The sequence below is a fragment of the Saimiri boliviensis genome, chromosome 12 (assembly GCF_048565385.1).
Source record: "Saimiri boliviensis isolate mSaiBol1 chromosome 12, mSaiBol1.pri, whole genome shotgun sequence".
Taxonomy (NCBI): domain Eukaryota; kingdom Metazoa; phylum Chordata; class Mammalia; order Primates; family Cebidae; genus Saimiri; species Saimiri boliviensis.
The window spans coordinates 39,758,471-39,776,964 of NC_133460.1; the positions used below are offsets into that span (position 1 = coordinate 39,758,471).

Below are 18,494 nucleotides of genomic sequence, written 5' to 3' on the forward strand. Positions count from 1 at the left end.
AAGATTGCATATTCTACTTTTATCATACATGTTTCACAAAAGTAATGCTCAATTACCACAAAAAGAAAAAGGAATTTTACAGTCAAGCTGAAGTACAGCCTCAGGCATTAATCTTTATATACTTGGTTTCATAGCAAAGTAGTGACCATACGCAGGCTGTGACTTAACTTTCCTTAGATAATGACTTATAATCAGACTTTTTTAAAGGGATCTTATAAAGATTTTTGGACTTAGGCTAGGCACAGTGGCCCATACCTATAATCCCAGCACTTCAGGAGGCTGAGGCAGGTGGACTGCTTATGTCCAGGAGTTTGAGACCAGCCTGGGAAACACAGCAAAACCCCCATCTACACACATACACAACAACAACAACCACCACCACCCACAAAAATTAGCCAGGCACGGTGGCGCATGCCTTTGGTCCCAGCTACTCAGGAGGCTGAGTTGGATCACTTGAACCCAGGAGGCAGGTGTTGCAGTGAGCTGAGACTGTGCCACTGCACTTCAGCCTGGGCAACAGAGTGAGACCCTGTCTCCAAAAAAAAAAAAAAAAAGAAAAAAGAAAGACATTTGGTGTTTACAAAGAGGATATTGCATGATTTTTTTTTAATTCAGCCAAATTCTCTACAATTTGAGAAAATTATAAGATAGGGGTATACAATTCGTGTATATGGCACAAGAGATGCTGATAGGGTTTGTGCTAATCAATTTTCATGAAGTGTATCTTTTATTTACGTAATATTCCACCTTTTATGCTTTGAACTTTCATAAACTCCACACAGAAGGTTATATGATGACTCCAGGCCAGATAATCATATATGATATGAAGCTACTTGATTAAAAATTAAAGGGATGCAACTTTCTGTCCATCTACTTGTATATATCATATATACTCATATATTCAATCTTGTAAACTGCAGCGTGTCTTTGAAAAGATACGTAAGATCTCAGTATTGGTGGCTGCCTTAGAAGTCAGAGAAGGGAAGGAGACTTAGTTCCCACTATATATATATTTTTTTGTATATTAAAAGTTTATCAAAATGATGACAAAAAGTAAGAAATGGGCAAAAATGATCCCATGGGAAAGGAATTGGTCAAGACTCTATCCCCCTTAAAAAATACTTCCATCAATTTTGCAAAATGCATTCAGAAGCTCAAAGAAATCCACTATCTTTTGACCAAGTGATTCACATTTAGAAATGTACCCTGACAATATATAAAGGTCATATACAACAATTTATATACATGAATGTTCATTGAAAACAATCCACATGTTGAACAAAAGGATAAAAGTTAATTTAAGGCAGTGGCTTTCAAACAATTGTTTCGATAATGGCCTAAGGTTAAAAATACATTATATATCATGGTGTTTACATAAATAAAATCAGATGTCCATGAAGCAAAATTTAGCCTTAATACACGTAATACACAGTACTTTTCTTTTATATAATATTCCATTTAAAAACAAAAACAAAGCATGAACTGATTTCATGACTCATGGAGGCAATGTGAATCATAGTTAGAAAACCACCATCATAAGGTACAACTATTGGTTTATTTTTTTATGAATTAAAACCAAGATCAGAAAATATTTAATTTTGTAGAAAACCACAATTACAAATAAAAAAGCAGATTACATTATATGTATAACATTATAAAAAGTTCTTAGTTTTTTAAAAAAGCACATAAGGTGTTAATAGTGGTTTCAAGGGACAGATGTAAATTTTGTTCTCTTAAATGCTTAATATTCTTAATAATTATCATTGAGCATACAGTAATTCTAGTTAGAGAAGTTAACTACTTTAAGTTCTTCATCTCTGTATTTTAAGAGACAATACTCCCACTGCCCAGCAGGACTTCGTGACAAAATTGTATCCACTGTCTAGAGACTTAATAAAGAGCAAAGACACTGACTTTGCTAACTAAGAATTTTAGGTTTATGGCTTTTTGTCTGGCCATTATGCCACATCTCTAAAAATTTACTGACTGTATTTGCTTAAGAAAAATAATTTAACAGTTCTGAGCATATAATAAAGCAAAACAAACATTTGCTCCAGTATATTTTCAGATTACAATGTCCAATGTTAAAATATAAATATTAGATATTAGTAAATATTTATACATAACAAATTACTATTAACTCTCAACTGCCTACAAAACATTACTCAGACCACCTGTCTTTTTATAACTCCACTCAGCTCCTGGTCATGAGCAGTATACCTGAGAGCAGAGACTAGGTTGCTGAAGAGAGGAGGGTTTGATATGGGGTAGTGGTGGTGAGGGTGGATGGGGGCTGAGGGCTTTCCAAGCAAAAAAAAATTAGATGAGATTGCTTCCTATTATCTAGTTTCATATTCTCCCTTTAAACAGAGATAACTGTATGGAATGTATGTTGCTAATGGTATTCAAGATGACTTTAAATGTGATGATAATGAATATTTATTATTTGGCCATGCATTAAAAAATATACTTAACCTATAAAACTTAAAATTTCTCAGGTTCATATGAGGGAGGATTTTGAGGGTCCTGTTAAGCTCAAAATTATAATGCAGAATTGTCCAATTGATACAAAATCTCATCAGCTTTTATTATTATTATTATTACTGAGATGGAATCTCACTCTGTCACCTAGACTGGAATGCAGTGGTATGATCTCGGGTCACTGCAGCCTCCACCTCCTGGGTTCAAGGGATTCTCCCGCCTTGGCCTTCCAAGTACCTGAGACAGGAGGCAAGCACCCACCATGCCTGGCTAATTTTTGTATTTTTAGTAGAGACAGGGTTCTACCATGTTAGGTATGCTGGTCCTGACCTCAAGTGATCTGCCTGCCTTGGCCTCCTACAGTGCTGGGATTTCAGGCATGAGCTACCATGCCTGGCCATCTTCATCTTTAATGAAACAAAATCAAATATTCCTTTTCTACGCACTGTTCATAGTTTCATTTATTTTATAGAATTCAACTTTTGTGAATTAAATATATTTACATATTTAAACATTTTTAATTTAAAATTTGAACTGTCATTGTTTACATAGATATTGCAGATAATCCTTTCCTCTTATCAAAGTGATACAAGATTTTTCTTTTAAATAAATATTTGAACATAAAAGTGAGTTTACCTAAAGAAGAGTATCAGGCAAATAAACATAAAATTTTATGTGTATGTCATAAAAACTGTGAAGAGTACTTCACAGTGAATGAATAAAATTTGTGCAACCTAGGCATGGGTTAATTGAGCCATTGCCTAGAAAGCTGCTTTAAGGACATAAACCATGTGAAAAAAATTTGGATTAATTAAAGGCCTTAGCTGTGTTTTTATTTTGTGCTACAAGATAAACTTGCCATTCGGTAAAAGGTTATCCTATACTGCAGAATTGACATTGTGAAGAAAATGCTTAAATTTAAGGTAAAATAAATTTAAATTTCAACTTCTTAGTGCATATGCATAGCAAAGGTGTTGGAAAAACACAGTATATAAGGTTCAATCAGTATTTATCTCTGGGTAGATAAAATTATTGGTTATAAAAATGTTTTTTACTAGTTGCTTGTTTCTGTTTTTAAAATAAATATATTGAACTGCTTGTAAGACAAAGAAATGAAGAAGCTAATTGGTTTCATTCAGGGGTGTATACACTTACCTGTCCAACTAAGTCCCAGGTGGTCGGCTACTATTGCCATCCTGATATCTGTCCGTTCACATGGACTCTGTGGACCTACGATTTACAATTTCTTAATTAAAATAATCATCAAGAAAGATACGATACTGGAAAATTGCTTTTAGCAGTACGCAGATTTTACAGAGAGACTAATGCTAACACTGTACACTTAAATGTGTCCTAGTCACCTACATGAACACTTCTTTGCACATGGCTCATTTGTTTTTCACCTGCATCAGGCCAAATGTCAGACTACATGGATGCTCAATGTAATGGGATTGAACATGCTGACGAGCTAGTTAGTTTACAACATATTACAGAAGTGTTGGGTTGGTGAAAACACCATGATGGGATTTCAACATCTGTGCTTTAACTTTGACAGAATCATATCCATTAGCACATTAAAAAAAAAGTTTGTTCATCTTGAATGACACCAATATCTTCAGCATGCTTCCCTAGCTGTCTACCGTGTAGTTTGATCAAAAGGCAGAAAGAAGAGTATATACGACAGCACACACAGATGACAATGACAGAATGAGAAACTACGGTTAAGTCACTCCACAGGCAATCACAACAGTTCATGCACTAGGGTCTACGAGTTGGAAAGTGTTTACAAACTATGCTCGTTCTCCAGGATGTGAGCAGAGTGCTCGAGAGACCTGACTGCCTTCATTCTCACCAGTCCTTCTACTGCTCCTTTTCTCACTGCCGGCCTTTTCACTCTTTGATTTTAAAGGTGCTGCCTCTGTTTTCTTATCTCTAGTAGACTTCGTTGTAACTGAAGGCTGGCCACCCCGGGAAGTCTCGGACAACGACGTGTTTCTTGAGGTACTCTCTTCCTCATCGGACAGCTCGGACTGCATCTTTTTGTCTTCTTCAGAGAGGCGGTCCACAAGCTTTAAGGTCTCACCACTAATTCCCTTAAAATATTCAATGGAATGTTTACATACTTCCTTGAGCTGACTTTTCCTAACTTTAACTGTGCTCGTGCTGGTGGTGGTGGTGGTGGCGGTGGAGGTGGAGGTGGAGGTGGTGGTGGTAGTGACACAGGTGGGTCTTACCTTTACTGGCAACTTGGATGGAAGCTGTTTGGCCTTGCCTTTCTCTGGCTGCCCTTGCTTTTGTGTGGCACATGCTTTTCTAACTGCGACTGTGTTATCCCTGTGTGTGTTTTTCACTGGAATTCTGGACTTTAAGTCTACACATGAAGAAGCATTAAGGCCTTTGGTTTTCTCGGATTGACTAACCTGCTTCGTTTTACTTGCTTTAATGTTTGGCAAATGGTTCGGTGGGAAGGTATCTTTTGGTGAAGTGGCCTTTATGGGAAGTTTGGATTTTTGCCTAATCCCTATCAATTCCTTTGTTTTTTGCTGTTCTCCAAGAACTTTCTGCTTATCCCTTAGACAGTGTCCTTGTAGTACCCCTGTCTTTTTTCCTGATGAGACTTTCACTGGGTTATCTTTCTCTGTGGTACAAGTGGGTGCAGAATGTTCTGTCAGAGCTATATTACTTATCATGTTATCTGTCTGTATAGTGGAAGAATCCAAATTGTTGTTGTTATTAAAGTTATCTTTTTGAAAATCATGTTTTTCATGGGGCCTAACGCCCGTCTGGCTATCGGCTGTATTTGAAATCACTGTTATAGTTTCATTTTCTAATCCCTGACAACTGGTCATCACAGCTTCTATCTTATCTGTTATTTCTCCAGGGCCTTCTTTCTTCATGGTCATGGTGGATGCAGAAATTCCCATTTTTATAGGCGTGCGCAACTTGGGGTCAACTTTAGAGGTGTTAGTGGTTGCTGCTGATTTCTCCAGGGGGCCACTACTGGATGGGCCTTCCTGACACTCTCCGCTGGTCGGGCTGCTGGGGTCAGGTTCCACTGTAGGTGTCTCTACATTTCTCTCTAGATTGGTTTCTACAGTGGTGTCCCCTGACTGTGGCTGTGGTGTGGCAGTGACCATACTTTTATCCCCTTCCCCCTGGTCCCCTGACTTCCCTTCAGAAGTATGCTCACCAATCTGGAAAAATTGGAGCCTCTCTTCAACAAAATCCCTCTTGCTCATGTCAATTGCACCACTGCGAGTCATCTCAAACATTTTTCCTTCATGAAATGGGAAGGGGTTAGGCTCACTAGTTGGGGTACTTTCATCAGTTGGCGTTCTGGCTGGCGTTGTATCAGGGGTTGTTGCTGGAGAGCGGTCTTCTACCGCCAGCCCAAATGGCTTAGTTTCATCTTCCCGTGATTTACTGTCAAAAACTTCATCGTCCCCTCGATTACTGGACCAAGGGTCAAAATCTAGACCTTTGGTAGCTACTGTTTTGAAAGGAGTGGCAAACTCTTCATCTACTTTGTAACTGAAGTAAGTATCAGGAAACACTGATCGGTCAGGATGTCTGCCTTCCAGTGTGAAGAACTGGGCCCCTGACTTCTGATCAGTCTTTTCAGGAGTCTTTTCAGATGAAGAACTTTTAGAAGGTGGCTTGTCATCATCTGGTCCCACCTTGCCTTCCTCCTCGATAACTTCAAGTTTACTTTGGCTAAAAGAGCGGTCAGCTGGCTTCAGAATGCCCTCTGTGTTCCATATATCTTTCTTAATTTCCATGGCTTGACTAGGGAGTTTAGAATCACTCTCTGTCAAGCCATCATCTTCATCCTGCAGGTCATAGCCATCCAGAGAGTCTATCTCTGTGGCATCCGTGTCATGAGAAAACTCCGCTGTGGTGGCAATGGAACACTCTGTGATGGACTGGTCATTGTTCCCATTCTGGGCAGTTTCGTTCTGAGGTGAATCAAGGCCAAGGCCAAATTCGTTATCTCTTCCAGATCCGTTACTTTCCAGTTCTTTCTGGTTGGAAGCCTTTTCAGCAGAAGCTTTGGGTTTTTCTTTTTGTTCGTCATCCACTTCCTTTAATTTGAAGGTGTATTTTTTAACTGGGACTGGCTGATAAATAGACTCATCATCGCTGGAATCACTGACGTCTGCCCCGGGAGGAACTGGTGAAGGTGGCTGTACTCTAATGACAGGTTCAGCCAGCTGGTACTTGTCATGCTCATCTTGCAGATTGACTTCAATCATGTCAACCTCTTTTTCTGGGAGATAATGATGCTTCTTATCTGATTCAATCTGGTCTGCATCCAGTGGTGGAGGAGGGGGAAATTCAATATAGGCAACTCTGTTACTTTTGGGTCTTTGGTTAGAGTCTTTGCTCACGCCATTAGGCATTTCACGCCGCTCGACTGCTATCTCCTCCACTGTAGCCTGCTTTAGGGAGGCTGACTTGGCCTGTTCCTCCTCCTCTGACTCCTCAGAAACCTCGGGAATTGGGCTGGGCTTGCCTGGTATATAAGCTATGAGCGAGTCAGGTGTCTTAGATGTAAATTCATAACTCACTTCCTCTGAACTGGGTGTTTCTGGGGTTAAAGGGCTTTTCCCAGAGCTGTCTAGAAAGGATACTTGCTCTAGAGTATCATCTTCTGGGCTACCTTGGGGAGAAGGAGGTTGCTTCTGCTGTCTGGTTGTATAAAAGGTCCCCCTGGTTTCTTGTACTGTCTTACATTCCTGACTTATGATTTTCTTTACACTTCCTTGTTGTATCTCCTTCTCATATTGCTTCCCCACTTGTACAAAACTGACATAAACGGGTAAAGTTTTTATCTCTTTCCCTCCCTCTGTCTGGGCTAGTGGTGCGAGTTTTTCCAATCCGTCAATGGGACTACGGTCGAATACATCACTAGAGGGAGATTCCCTTCCTGGGCTAAACTCTAAAGAATCAGGAGATTTGGTGGGCGAGGTTTCCGTTTCCTCGAGAGGTGGGCATAAACCTACATAACTCTGGTGTTTGGAAACTTTGCTGACTTCTGAATAGGTAACTTTTTCATCCTCTATAGAATTCAAGTGCTGTGTCTCAACTGTCTCTTTACTCATGCTCGACTGGGACAACTTTTGTGATCGTTCATGTTTTGGAAATGCCGACTGTTCACAGAAACCATCGGGAATATTAGAAGACAGCATTCTCCTCTCATCAGCAGCTCTGACGGGGATGTGTGACACTGCTGAGCTCTCGCTCCTCCTGGAAGGCTGATCAAGCAATCCAGCTGGATGGTCCCCTTCTTTCACAACATATTCCCTATATAAGACTTTTTTGGAGGGAGATTTTACAGTCATTTCTTTAATTTCTGAGAGAGACCCATTTGTTAACAATTTGTGTTCTCTCTCAGTCACAGACATAAATTCATTCTTTTGATCAACACTTTTACTCTCAGGGTGACCAATGTGATTCTCTCTTACATCATGAACAAGTACATGCGAAAGTTTTTCTTTCTGAGACTTATTGTTAGTGGCTCCCGAACTCTCCCATGTTCTAAAGACCTTTTTGTCCCATGGTCCCCTAGTTGCTAAATCTGAGGTTATATGACATGCCAAGTCTTTAGCCTGCTGCTCAGAAAAAGAGTCAGGCATTGCTTTACTTGACATTTCAGTTCTCTGTTTTTTCACATTATCAGAGCCAGAATCATTTACAACAATTTCGTTGCTCTGGGCATGCTCATCTTTGGCTTTTAAAACCATGAAATCTTTTTGCACAGATACACTTTCATCTGGGAGGTCTATGGCCTTCTGCTGTTTTTCTCTAGCAAAAACTTGGTAGACGGGTAGCTTGCTCTCCTGTATTTTTTTAACTGGGATTCTGGACTGGCCATCTGACTTTCTGTCTTCTTGAGACATGTCTTTACTTTTTGCATGTGTGCCTTGTTCAAATTTTAATCTAATGGAATTGAGTTTAGATTGTTTGAGCTGGAATCCAGACTGGGGCCCGTCTGGTGCTTTGCTCTGTGAAATACTTCCTTTGGCTTCCACTGTGGACTTGCTGTCCTCAGTCTGTTGGGAGAGAGCCGTCTTCTCTGGGCTGCTGGGCAGACCGGATGCCTTCTCCTCGGCCTTGGGGAAGCCTTGTCCATCAGAGCCATGCTGTCTTGCCTTAACCCATTCATCACTGGATGCCAGCAGTTCTGTCAGCAGTACTTTCTCAGGGCTGCTGCTGGTAGAGCTTTGAGAAGAATATTCTTTGCCATTTTTAGGGCGTGCCTTTTTCTCTGGGGACTGCAGTTCATCATTTAGCTTTTCAGTTTTGTCACGAAAAAACTGTGACACTTCAGTCAGTTTTTCTTCTGCCTCCTTCACAGTCCTGTCCACCCTATCTTCATATATCAACTTCTCTCTACCTCTGTCTAATCTGTCCTCAGTAAAGCGCATCCACATGGCATGTTTTGGACTACTAACATTGCCAGAATAGTGCAACACTGTGACTTTATCAAAATGCTCATCTTTAGACACTTTACCTACACCATTTTCAGAAACATCTTTATAGATTTTGGAGAGAATTTCTTTTTTGGGGGCAGTGGCTACTTTTTCTCTGGACCGCTTATCAGACCCCTGTAACTCTGAGCTAGGGGGTCCTGCATGGTCTGTAACCGACTCCTCAGTATCAGAATGAGACACATCTAGCTTTTCTGACAGAAGCATTTTCTCAGCAAACCTGTAAGACTCCCCTCTTAGTTCTGACAACTCATCGTCATGGTATTCTATGGAGTGTTGACTCAAAAGCTTCAATGTTTTATAAGAGTCATCAGATATGAGTTGAGCAGAACTAGGGCGGCTATCTTCTTCTTGGGACACAGGAGTGTTTACTCTGGAAGACTCCAGATAAGAAGGCAATGACTCTTCAGCAGTAAGTTCTTCTTCTTCTTGCTGACCCTGTTCCTCTGAACAAGGAAAAGCATCGTGTTTTTCTGGCAGAAAATCTTTTAGGTTAATATCTCCCCGGGATAAGTCTTTCTGATATACATACATTTCTTTTTCTGGATGCTTTTTGGTTTCTCTAATAATGACTTCAGTGGGCTCAGCTTGGTTACCTTTTTCGATGTGGACTTCTATTATACGCTCCAGTTTGGGTTTCATTTGGTTGTCCTTCTCTGCATGCTGGGCTGAGGTTTCAGCAGCAGACTTGTGAACATCTGGAGACACTGCCGACTTATGTTCAAACAGACCTGCCAGCTCTTTGGAAGGATCCCGCCCGGACTGAAAGGCCTTCATGATGTCATGGACTGACATGGTTTCTTCAATTCTTTCAGATGTACCTTCACCGCCTGGTGGAGAGTGATAAACCATTCTGGTGGTTGTGGTTATGTGAGTCTCTTCTTTAACACGCATGCCTTTGCTTAAAACCCGATTGTGGTCATCGTCTTCGCTACTGGCTTTCATTTGAAATGCTTTAACTTTTTCTTTAATGCTAGAGGTGGTGGGCTTTGGTTCCAATTCCATAAATGTAGGTGAAGGTTTAGGTGACACAGGCTCCTCTGGTTGGGTCTGGGGAACATCCCCACCTGAGGGCTCATAGCTCCGGATGACGTGAACCACTTCAGTTCTTGTTTCCGTAATGACAGGAGGGATGGGAACCTCGTGAAAAAGTGGTTTAGGACCCGTGCTTTCAGCGCTTTGCGGGGCTGAGGGTGTCTTTTCACTTCTTGTTTCAAAGCCACTGTCAGACAAGGGACTTTTATCTTGGTCATGTTGAGAAAAGTCATCGGGAGACTCTAAAATAGTATCTGTTCCAAAAAAGGAATCAGCCATTTTACACAATTCTTTCTCAGAGGTGGAAGGCCTCATGGAGGCTGGAGGCATTTTGAGTTTGTGTTCCTGCAAAGCAATTGCTGGTTTTAAGACTCTTTTCTGTCTCTCCTCACCATCCTTCTTTGCATCCTCAAACTTGTATTTTAAGTTTGTCAGTGAACTACTCCCAATATCATTTGTTAGGTAATCAATAACTTTGGTCAAGTTATAATCCTTTTCGGAGGCGGCCTTTGCTTTTACTTGCACTCTCTCAGGCAGAGTTGGAGAATGGCTGGCGGCAGCTTGCTGTCTCGCTTCTCGGATTTCTTCAGAACTAAATTCTGTCCAGTCATCTTCGGGAGAGTTTCCTTTGTCACTCTTTGGTGATTTGGGTGATCCTTTACTATCTACACACACGTCCTTTTTAAGGATTTCACTAACTTTCACTAAGTCTTCCTTTACTTTCTCAACAATTTTGAAAGGTTCTTCGTCATCAATCCTCCCTTCTTTTGGGAGTTCCGGTTGGAATGGCTTCTCCTCAGGCACATCTGTCTGCAGTATTGCGGTCATCCGCATTAGGTCCTCTTTCATTTCGGCCACGTCTTTTAGTATCTCCTGACTGGAAGATAAAGAAGATGGTGTAGACAACTTAAGGGCAGAGGGTGCAAGGAACAAAGATGACTTAACTGGAGATGAAGTTCGACTGAAATGAGGCTGAGGACGTGTCTCCGTAGTCAATGTTTTAATGGGTGACAGCAAGGCTGCTGCTGATTTTGTAAATGAATTAGAGTCTGGAAGTTTCTTTAATGCTGGTTCTGGCAAAACATTGACTACAGAGTATACTGGCACTGTTAGAACTGATGAAGTTACAGATGAGGTAGTTGCAGATATTGACGACCCAAGGGATGTGTAGAGTGCACCTGCAGGAGGAGTTCTTAGAGACTGAAAAGCTGATGGTGCTGCAGAAACGTAAGACCTGAGTGGGGAAAATGGCATTGCAGTCGTGGTAGAAAACACTTTCTCAACTGTGTCAGTGGCTGCATGGACCACAGAGCTCACAGAGTTTGTAGCTGTAGAAATTTTTTCCTGTAACGTGGCAGTGGCTTTGCATCCGTTAATTAAAGTTGAAGATGATGGATATTTTAGGGGGGAAATAGATCCATTGACTAATGCTACCTCTGCATGTCCAGACATCTGCTTCACAGGTGATGAGAGGGAAGACGCCATTGTAACTTTGGCTGATGAAATGGCATCAACTGCTGATTTAACTGGAGACACCACTGACTTTAAAGGTGAAGATATTAGCGGTGCTGCTGATGTAATAATTGACTTAAATGGCAAACTTGAGGAATACATATTAATGTTTGATTTGGGGGAGGCAGGGGGTGTCATAGTAATTGATGACCTCTCCAAAAGAGACCCTGCTGTAGTCACTGGAGAGGTTCGAGAGGAAAACGTAGAACTGGATGCCAGCCCTTTTAAGGGCGTAGCTTCCGTGACTGCGGGAGCTCTAGCCAGGGTACCAGAGGAAACTTGGATATTGTATGGAGATTGTGACACCACAGTTTTTATCGGCGAAGAAATTGTCCGAAAGGATCTAATTGGAGATGCCACGTCACTAATGGATTTAACTGAAGATGTAGTTGACGCGCCTAATGTGGATTTGATTGGAGAAGGAGTCGAAACAGACCATATTGATTTTAACGGAGAAGCTGATGGCGTATTAGAGGAAGAACTTGATAAGGAAGTGAAGCCTGACTTGGCTGGCCCGGGCACTGTAATCGGAGCTGTTGTCCAGGACTGGTATGGTCTTGTAGAAAAGAATGGCTTGTATGAGTAAGTGGTGGGGAGGGATCTTGTTGCTCCTGTACTCCGTTCAACTGTTTCTTAAATTTTAAAATGAAATCAAACACAAAAATCAACAAAAATGGTTGAGAAACAGAGAGACCAGAGAAAAAAATTGGTCAGTAAACTTTGAAATATTACAAAAGCAAGTACAATTGTTTGCATGATTTAGAATGGAAGAGGCAAAAGGAACAATTAAGAGGAAAAATAAATTTCTACAGACATAACTAATCCGGTTAAGAAAAAAACAACTAAATAAATAAAAAAACAGAGTAATGTGAAATGAAAAGCACATTGCAACTGAAGAGGCAAACAATGAAAAACAGAAAACATAAGGAAAGAATTAATGATGAGAAAAATAACCACAATGGAAAACTGTTGCCTACTTCCTATTGACTTTCTTATGTGTTGGTTTTGAAATATCAGTAGCCGTTTTGTTTTGCCTGTATAGGTACATGTTTGTTTCGTGCAACCATACAACTTTCATTTTAGTAATTTCTAATGTCCTCTCTCTCCTTTAGCCTTTCCATAATACAGATTGCACCTACTTAGAACCATTTCAATATATGTAGCTGTACATTAAAGATCTAAAACTTTTTTTCAAAAACCACTCAAGCCTATTTCATGCAGGATCCAAAATAACTTTTAAGTGACAGGCGACTGCTGTGCAAACTGTGAAGCCACTGGATTTTAAATCTGTCTCTCCCATGCACAGTTCGGTTATGCTTTACACCCATAAAAAGCCAATAAGAGCAAGAAGTTTTCTGAGTCAGAATTTTAAACAAAAAACAAAGAAAAGGAATGTTTGCATTTATCTTTTCCATGCAGTATATTCCTTTTGATGAGGGGAAAGAAAACGTAATATGGAATGACTTTAAAATGCACGTGTACATATACACACACACACACACACACACACACACACAAAGGAAAAAAAAACAGAAAATATGGTTCATGGTTACCATAAGCAAGCAAAGCAACTGAAAACATTTTATCATGCACGATGTATCATGGCAAACAAGCCGATGAAGTAATACAATTCGTATGCCATATTATGCACAATATTTAAACTTTAAAGATACTTTCACAAGGGCATTTAGAAAGAAGAGTACACTTTTTCCATGAGATATGAAGTCTTGGTACCTTTTGAGATTTTAGGAAAATGTTTTCTACTGCACATTATAAAATCACCTGCAACTGAACAGTTCCATCTCTGTAACTGTCTTCATTATATTTGATAAAAGCATATTTACCAAATATATTTTTTCATAACCTACTCTACATTTAATTCTCAAAAGCTATCATGGGGGACATCTAAAAAGTGCATTCATATTTTTAACACCCCATATTTAAGTACCTACAGGATATGGGGGTGTTTGTATACATGCTTATCAATTTCAAAGGTACCAATTCTGGTGCCTTCCCATAATATTCGTGGGACGCATGGATATCACAAACACTGAAGCAGTCATGAGGCACACCTACCACTAGGAAGAATGGATATAGTAATACCAAGCATTTCTTCTGGCAATGGAGCAAGAACACACAAATGAAGCAAGCACACTTGCTGGGGAGCAAAAACACATACTTAGTCCTCTCTGCTTCTGCAACTCAAACAAAATTTGCAAGGCCTGCTAAGGGCTAATGTTTGACATCAAAACCGAGTACAGTTTTCCTCCAAGAAAGCCCTGGTTCAGAATAGTCAAAGAGAAAAGAAGAATCTGCTTCCGTTTTTATGTTCTTCCTCATGCTGTGCCCGTGCAATTGCTACAATCCAGTCCATGGATTAGCAGCTACTCCCACAAGGGTAAAGATGTTCATTCCTAGTGTACATTTAAATTCAAACATCCAGAACATATCCTTTCCTAGGCTTACATATTGCTCTAAAGAAAGTGGAAGCACCAAGGAAAAACTTGCCTATTCATTACCCCTCCCTGCCTTAATTATTGAGCTTAACTCTTGAAAATGCCAGGCTGCAAATGGAAGGTTCACGGATCCCTCCAATTCAACGATTTGAGCTTAATCTATGTCTCACGAGCATTTATTTTCGTAACTATCAGAAACTGACAAAGCATCTATCCTTTACCACTGAAGGGTGGTTCTATCAGGCAAAGAAGTCTTTTGAACCATGTCTACGGTTTTATACTTTGCAGGGAACAACCAACCTATCAATCAGTTACATGTTTTGTGCTTTAATGACATATATTTTGCTATCCCTTTGTAAGAAGGAATTTCTGGATGTCAGGTACTGAACTAATCCAGAATCTTTTTTTCTGGGGGGAAGGGGTTGTAAAAGGGGCAGTGTGGTGAGGGAAAAGTGGCATTCACTTGGAGTTCCTAATACACCAGTTTTGAGACTTAGTTTTCTTTTAGTCACTTCTTATTCCTATTAATTCCCCTGTTTACCACCCTTATGTGCCTTTTCATAAAAGTTCCCTCCTCTTCTACCAGAAGTTCAGGAACACAATCTGCATACACCTTAGCTGTATCTAACCAGTAACACTATCATAAGTGGGAAGCATTCAATTGACTTAGCCTTAGCGACCAGAATCAGACAGAAACTCACCTGCCTAAAGGGGCCTCCGACCTAGAGTAGCTGGTCCACTGAGCCTGTCCAAAGCTTAAGGATGTTGCTTGGAGGGTCCCAACCAACTACTCACTGAGGATCTCTAGGGCAAAATAGTATGCCAAAGAAAACTTCCCCAAGGTATTTAGCTCCACTTGAAAACATCTAGCTACACACACACACACACACACACACACACACACACACACACACACTCCCCTCTTCTGCTCTGCAGCATAATATGAGTTAATGTCAGCCCTTATGTTTCTGGGAGGATTTAGACATTTCTGCTAGAGGAGAACTGAGATCTGAGGGAACATTCTTGAATGTGGTAGCCTTCTTTCATTTCTCTTATATTCTCCACTTTGTATTTGAATATAAAAGCTTTCCTCATAGTCAAGGAGCTAGGCTCCAGAAGATGATGCTACGCCCATCTCAACTGAGTAGTGCAGTGCTGTCCTGCCACAGATCTTATGTGCTCTGTTGTTGGCCCACAGAAACAAGACTTCAGAAAAGGCGGGAAAAGCCAAAGTTGTGACTCTTACTAGCAAATTCCCAAACCTCCTTGAACTTAAGAAACTGTGTCAATGCAAAACAGCTAGGCATGATTCACTAATTTAAAAATAATTTTTGTATAATTTCCCCTCACTTCGAATGAGGAGAATAAAGTGGCACCAATATGTCAGTCAAATACAGTGCTGTGCTCAGTACTCCTAGTTCCTGCTAGTGGAGGGAGTTATCCCGAGGGCTGTAGAGATCACCAGAGGTGATGATTTTAAGGATGAGGGAAGGAAGGGAAGAGGAGGCAGACAGAAAGAATAGATAAATGGATATGGTTGAATGAATCTATATCTTGGTAAATGCATGCCAGCTAACCAGCTAACAGTGAACCAAAACAATCACTGAGAAAAGAAAAACGTCTATCTAACCAGTCTAGTGAAGCCCAGCCTTAGAACTGATATTTTAATCAAGGCCACGAAGAGAGGAAGTGAGAGGGAGGGAGCGAGGAAAGAAGAAATCTGTGAACAAGTGCTACCTCAAGAAGGTAAGGAAATGTGATTCTTGCAAAGTGGGAAGAAAAAGAATCGGGATTAGGATATGACAACCTATCTATATGGAGAAAAATGAGATGACAAAGTAACTTTATCATTCTTTCTACTATTCCAAATATGTGAGTAAGTTTTTTTCATCTGAGCATAGATCTAAAGCAACATTCATATTTATTTCCTAGCATAGTTAGCAAAGTAAAAATCAGGGTTTTAAAGGAAAAGTAATAGATGTTTCTAATTTAAAAATAGCGAATGGCTTTAAAAACTAATTTGAAGTATGAGCTAGGGGTGTTTTTAATAAACTGTGTACAAAAAAATATTACCTAAGTTATATGACAGTTTTCCTGCAGACAATTTTTTTTTTGCTTTTGAGTTTCCAAATGATAAAATTTAGTTTGTATAGAAAAAATGTCTCTTCTTATGAAAATCCACATAGATTAATAAATGTGTTAGAAAACTCACTCATTCCAGGCTCAGTCAAGTAGCTGTAGCGCTTACGTAAAGCTAAGGACGCGAAGCTCTGTCGTCTATCTGTTTTCTCAATCTGAAAAAGAAAAAAAAAAAAGGTGACCCTATTTCCAACTTCCCTGTGACATCTTCACAGTTTTAAAACATTTTGTAAGATGGCATGTTGATAACTTGTTTATTTTTCCTCTTAGGAAATGTTAATTTCCTACTGGGATTCTATAACCCCACCCCACCCCCGTGTCTTAACCAAAATATCATCTGGCAAATTTAAGAGCACCAACACAGCAGACTACAGGGAAGTACAAGTAAAAGACAAGCATTACAGAGACTTCTGATGCTGAGCAGTAAATTTTCCTGGATCTGTTCATATTGAAAGCACATATATCACAAAGTACACTCACTCTATGTGAGTACGTTCAAGGGAGAAAGGCACACAAAGTTTATTATTCCAATTACTGCTGGGGTTTCTGTATGTTAAGAGGCATAAATTGTAGATAAGGAGATTGAAAACAGATTAATGGCTGGTTTTGTTAGAAGTACTATTTTGTTGTTGTTGTTTAGTTTTTCGGATTTTTTTTTTTTTTTTAGACAGACTCTCACTCCTGTCGCCTCGGCTGGAGTGCAGTGGCATGATCTTGGCTCACTGCAACCTCCACCTCCTGGGTTCAAGCCATTCTCCTCCCTCAGCCTCCTGAGTAGCTGGGATTACAGACATGCACCACCATGCCCAGCTAATTTTTGAATTTTTAGTAGAGATGGGGTTTCGCTATGTTGGCTAGGCTGGTGTTGAACTCCTGACCTCAGGTGATTCCACCACCGCAGCCTCCCCAAGTGCTAGGATTACAGGGGTGAACCACCATGCCTGGCCAGAGGTATTATTACTGAGTCCTAAGGCTACTTGATTCTATTTATTGCTAGTGGTGTGTGGGTTTTAAAATTCTAATTATCATATAACTTAGAGAAACATTAGGAGACAATTTAATTGAGCTACATTCTTTAAAAAATAACGGTCAAGATAAATTAATGAGAATATCAACGATTTATCAATAGCTAGTGAGCAAATATTTTGTATTACATACAACTAAGGTTGTACAATAAAATTTCACATATTAAATGTGATCCTGATTTAAATTTATAACATGCTGGAGAGTAGGATATAGTCGATAGTGAAATAGGCACATGAAACTTTTTTTTTTTTTTTTTGGAGACAGTGTCTCACTCTGTCACCCAGGTTTGAGTACAGTGGTGCGATCTTGGCTCACTGCAAACCCTGCCGCCTGGCCATTCTGCTGCCTCAGCCTCTGAGTAGCTGGGATTACAGGCACCTGCCACTGTGCCTGGCTAACTTTTGTATTTTTGATAGAGACAGGGTTTCACCATCTTGGTTAGGCTGATCTTGAACTCCTGACCTCGTGATCCACCTGCCTCAGCCTCCCAAAGTGCTAGGATTACAGGCGTGAGACACCGTGCCCATCTGAAACTTTTACAAAATGTCTATTTGGCTGGTCTGAAGGTAGTGAGTTATCTCACTTGACTGTTCACAGTCAGTCATAGATAGAACTTCCTGGTCCTACTCTTTCCCCCTTTCTCACGATTGCATTTGACTTGTCTAAAAAAATTTTTAATGTTTATTTATACATGCCAGTCTATCACATTTTAAAATGTTTAAAGAACTTCAGTTTTTAAATTAACTGAATTATAATTTTGCTGAATATAATGAATTACTCTTAATTGCGTGTGGAAGAAGAGTCAACCATTTAAAAAAATATATATATATATATATATACCCTTTTCTCTTAAGATCTGCCCAAATATAATTTATGTTTCCCACACTTCAGCCCTCTGCAACTTCTGTTATACAGATTCAATTTCTATTCTACTTCTGATAGAATAAAAGCAGAAGTGTTCATATTACCTCATCATCTTGATCTGACTCTGTCTCCTTTTGGTTCCAAGATGCATTGCAGAGACAAGGAATATTATAATGGACAGCAGGGAAAAGAATATCAGGATATGAAAAGGACTGAGTAGGGAGCACAAATGCGAGCTGATTTAGAAAGCAAAGCAAATTAAAAAAAAAAAAGCCAACAAAAAATATCAAGAACCGTACATCCATGGCAAATTAACATATGACATCATTTGAAAGCATAAAAATCTGTGCGCTATTAGCAGAAGCAAAAGCGGTAAACAGAGGACTCCATCATACAAACTCTAAGAATTTGACACCACAGTAACAAGACTGATGCAATCTACACAAGGAGACTAACAAAACTTCAGTTTCAAGAACTTTATCCATGTTAC

General features: G+C 39.9%; 1 protein-coding gene across 6 annotated transcripts in view; it reads right to left on the bottom strand.

The window, feature by feature from the left end:
• The window catches only part of ANK3 (ankyrin 3), a 698,348-nt gene that overhangs the window by 31,710 nt on the left and 648,144 nt on the right, over positions 1–18,494 (bottom strand). For 4 of the 6 annotated variants that reach the window (XM_074382265.1, XM_074382263.1, XM_074382266.1 and 1 more), the window contains 2 exons: positions 16,188–16,269; positions 3,637–3,711 (listed from right to left, as the gene is read on the bottom strand). In XM_074382265.1, the coding sequence (XP_074238366.1) occupies positions 3,637–3,711; positions 16,188–16,269 (157 nt within the window). Of the gene's footprint in view, positions 1–3,636; positions 3,712–4,333; positions 12,152–16,187; positions 16,270–18,108; positions 18,136–18,494 lie in introns of all 6 variants that reach the window. The other 2 variants (XM_074382261.1, XM_074382262.1) reach the window with 2 other exon arrangements.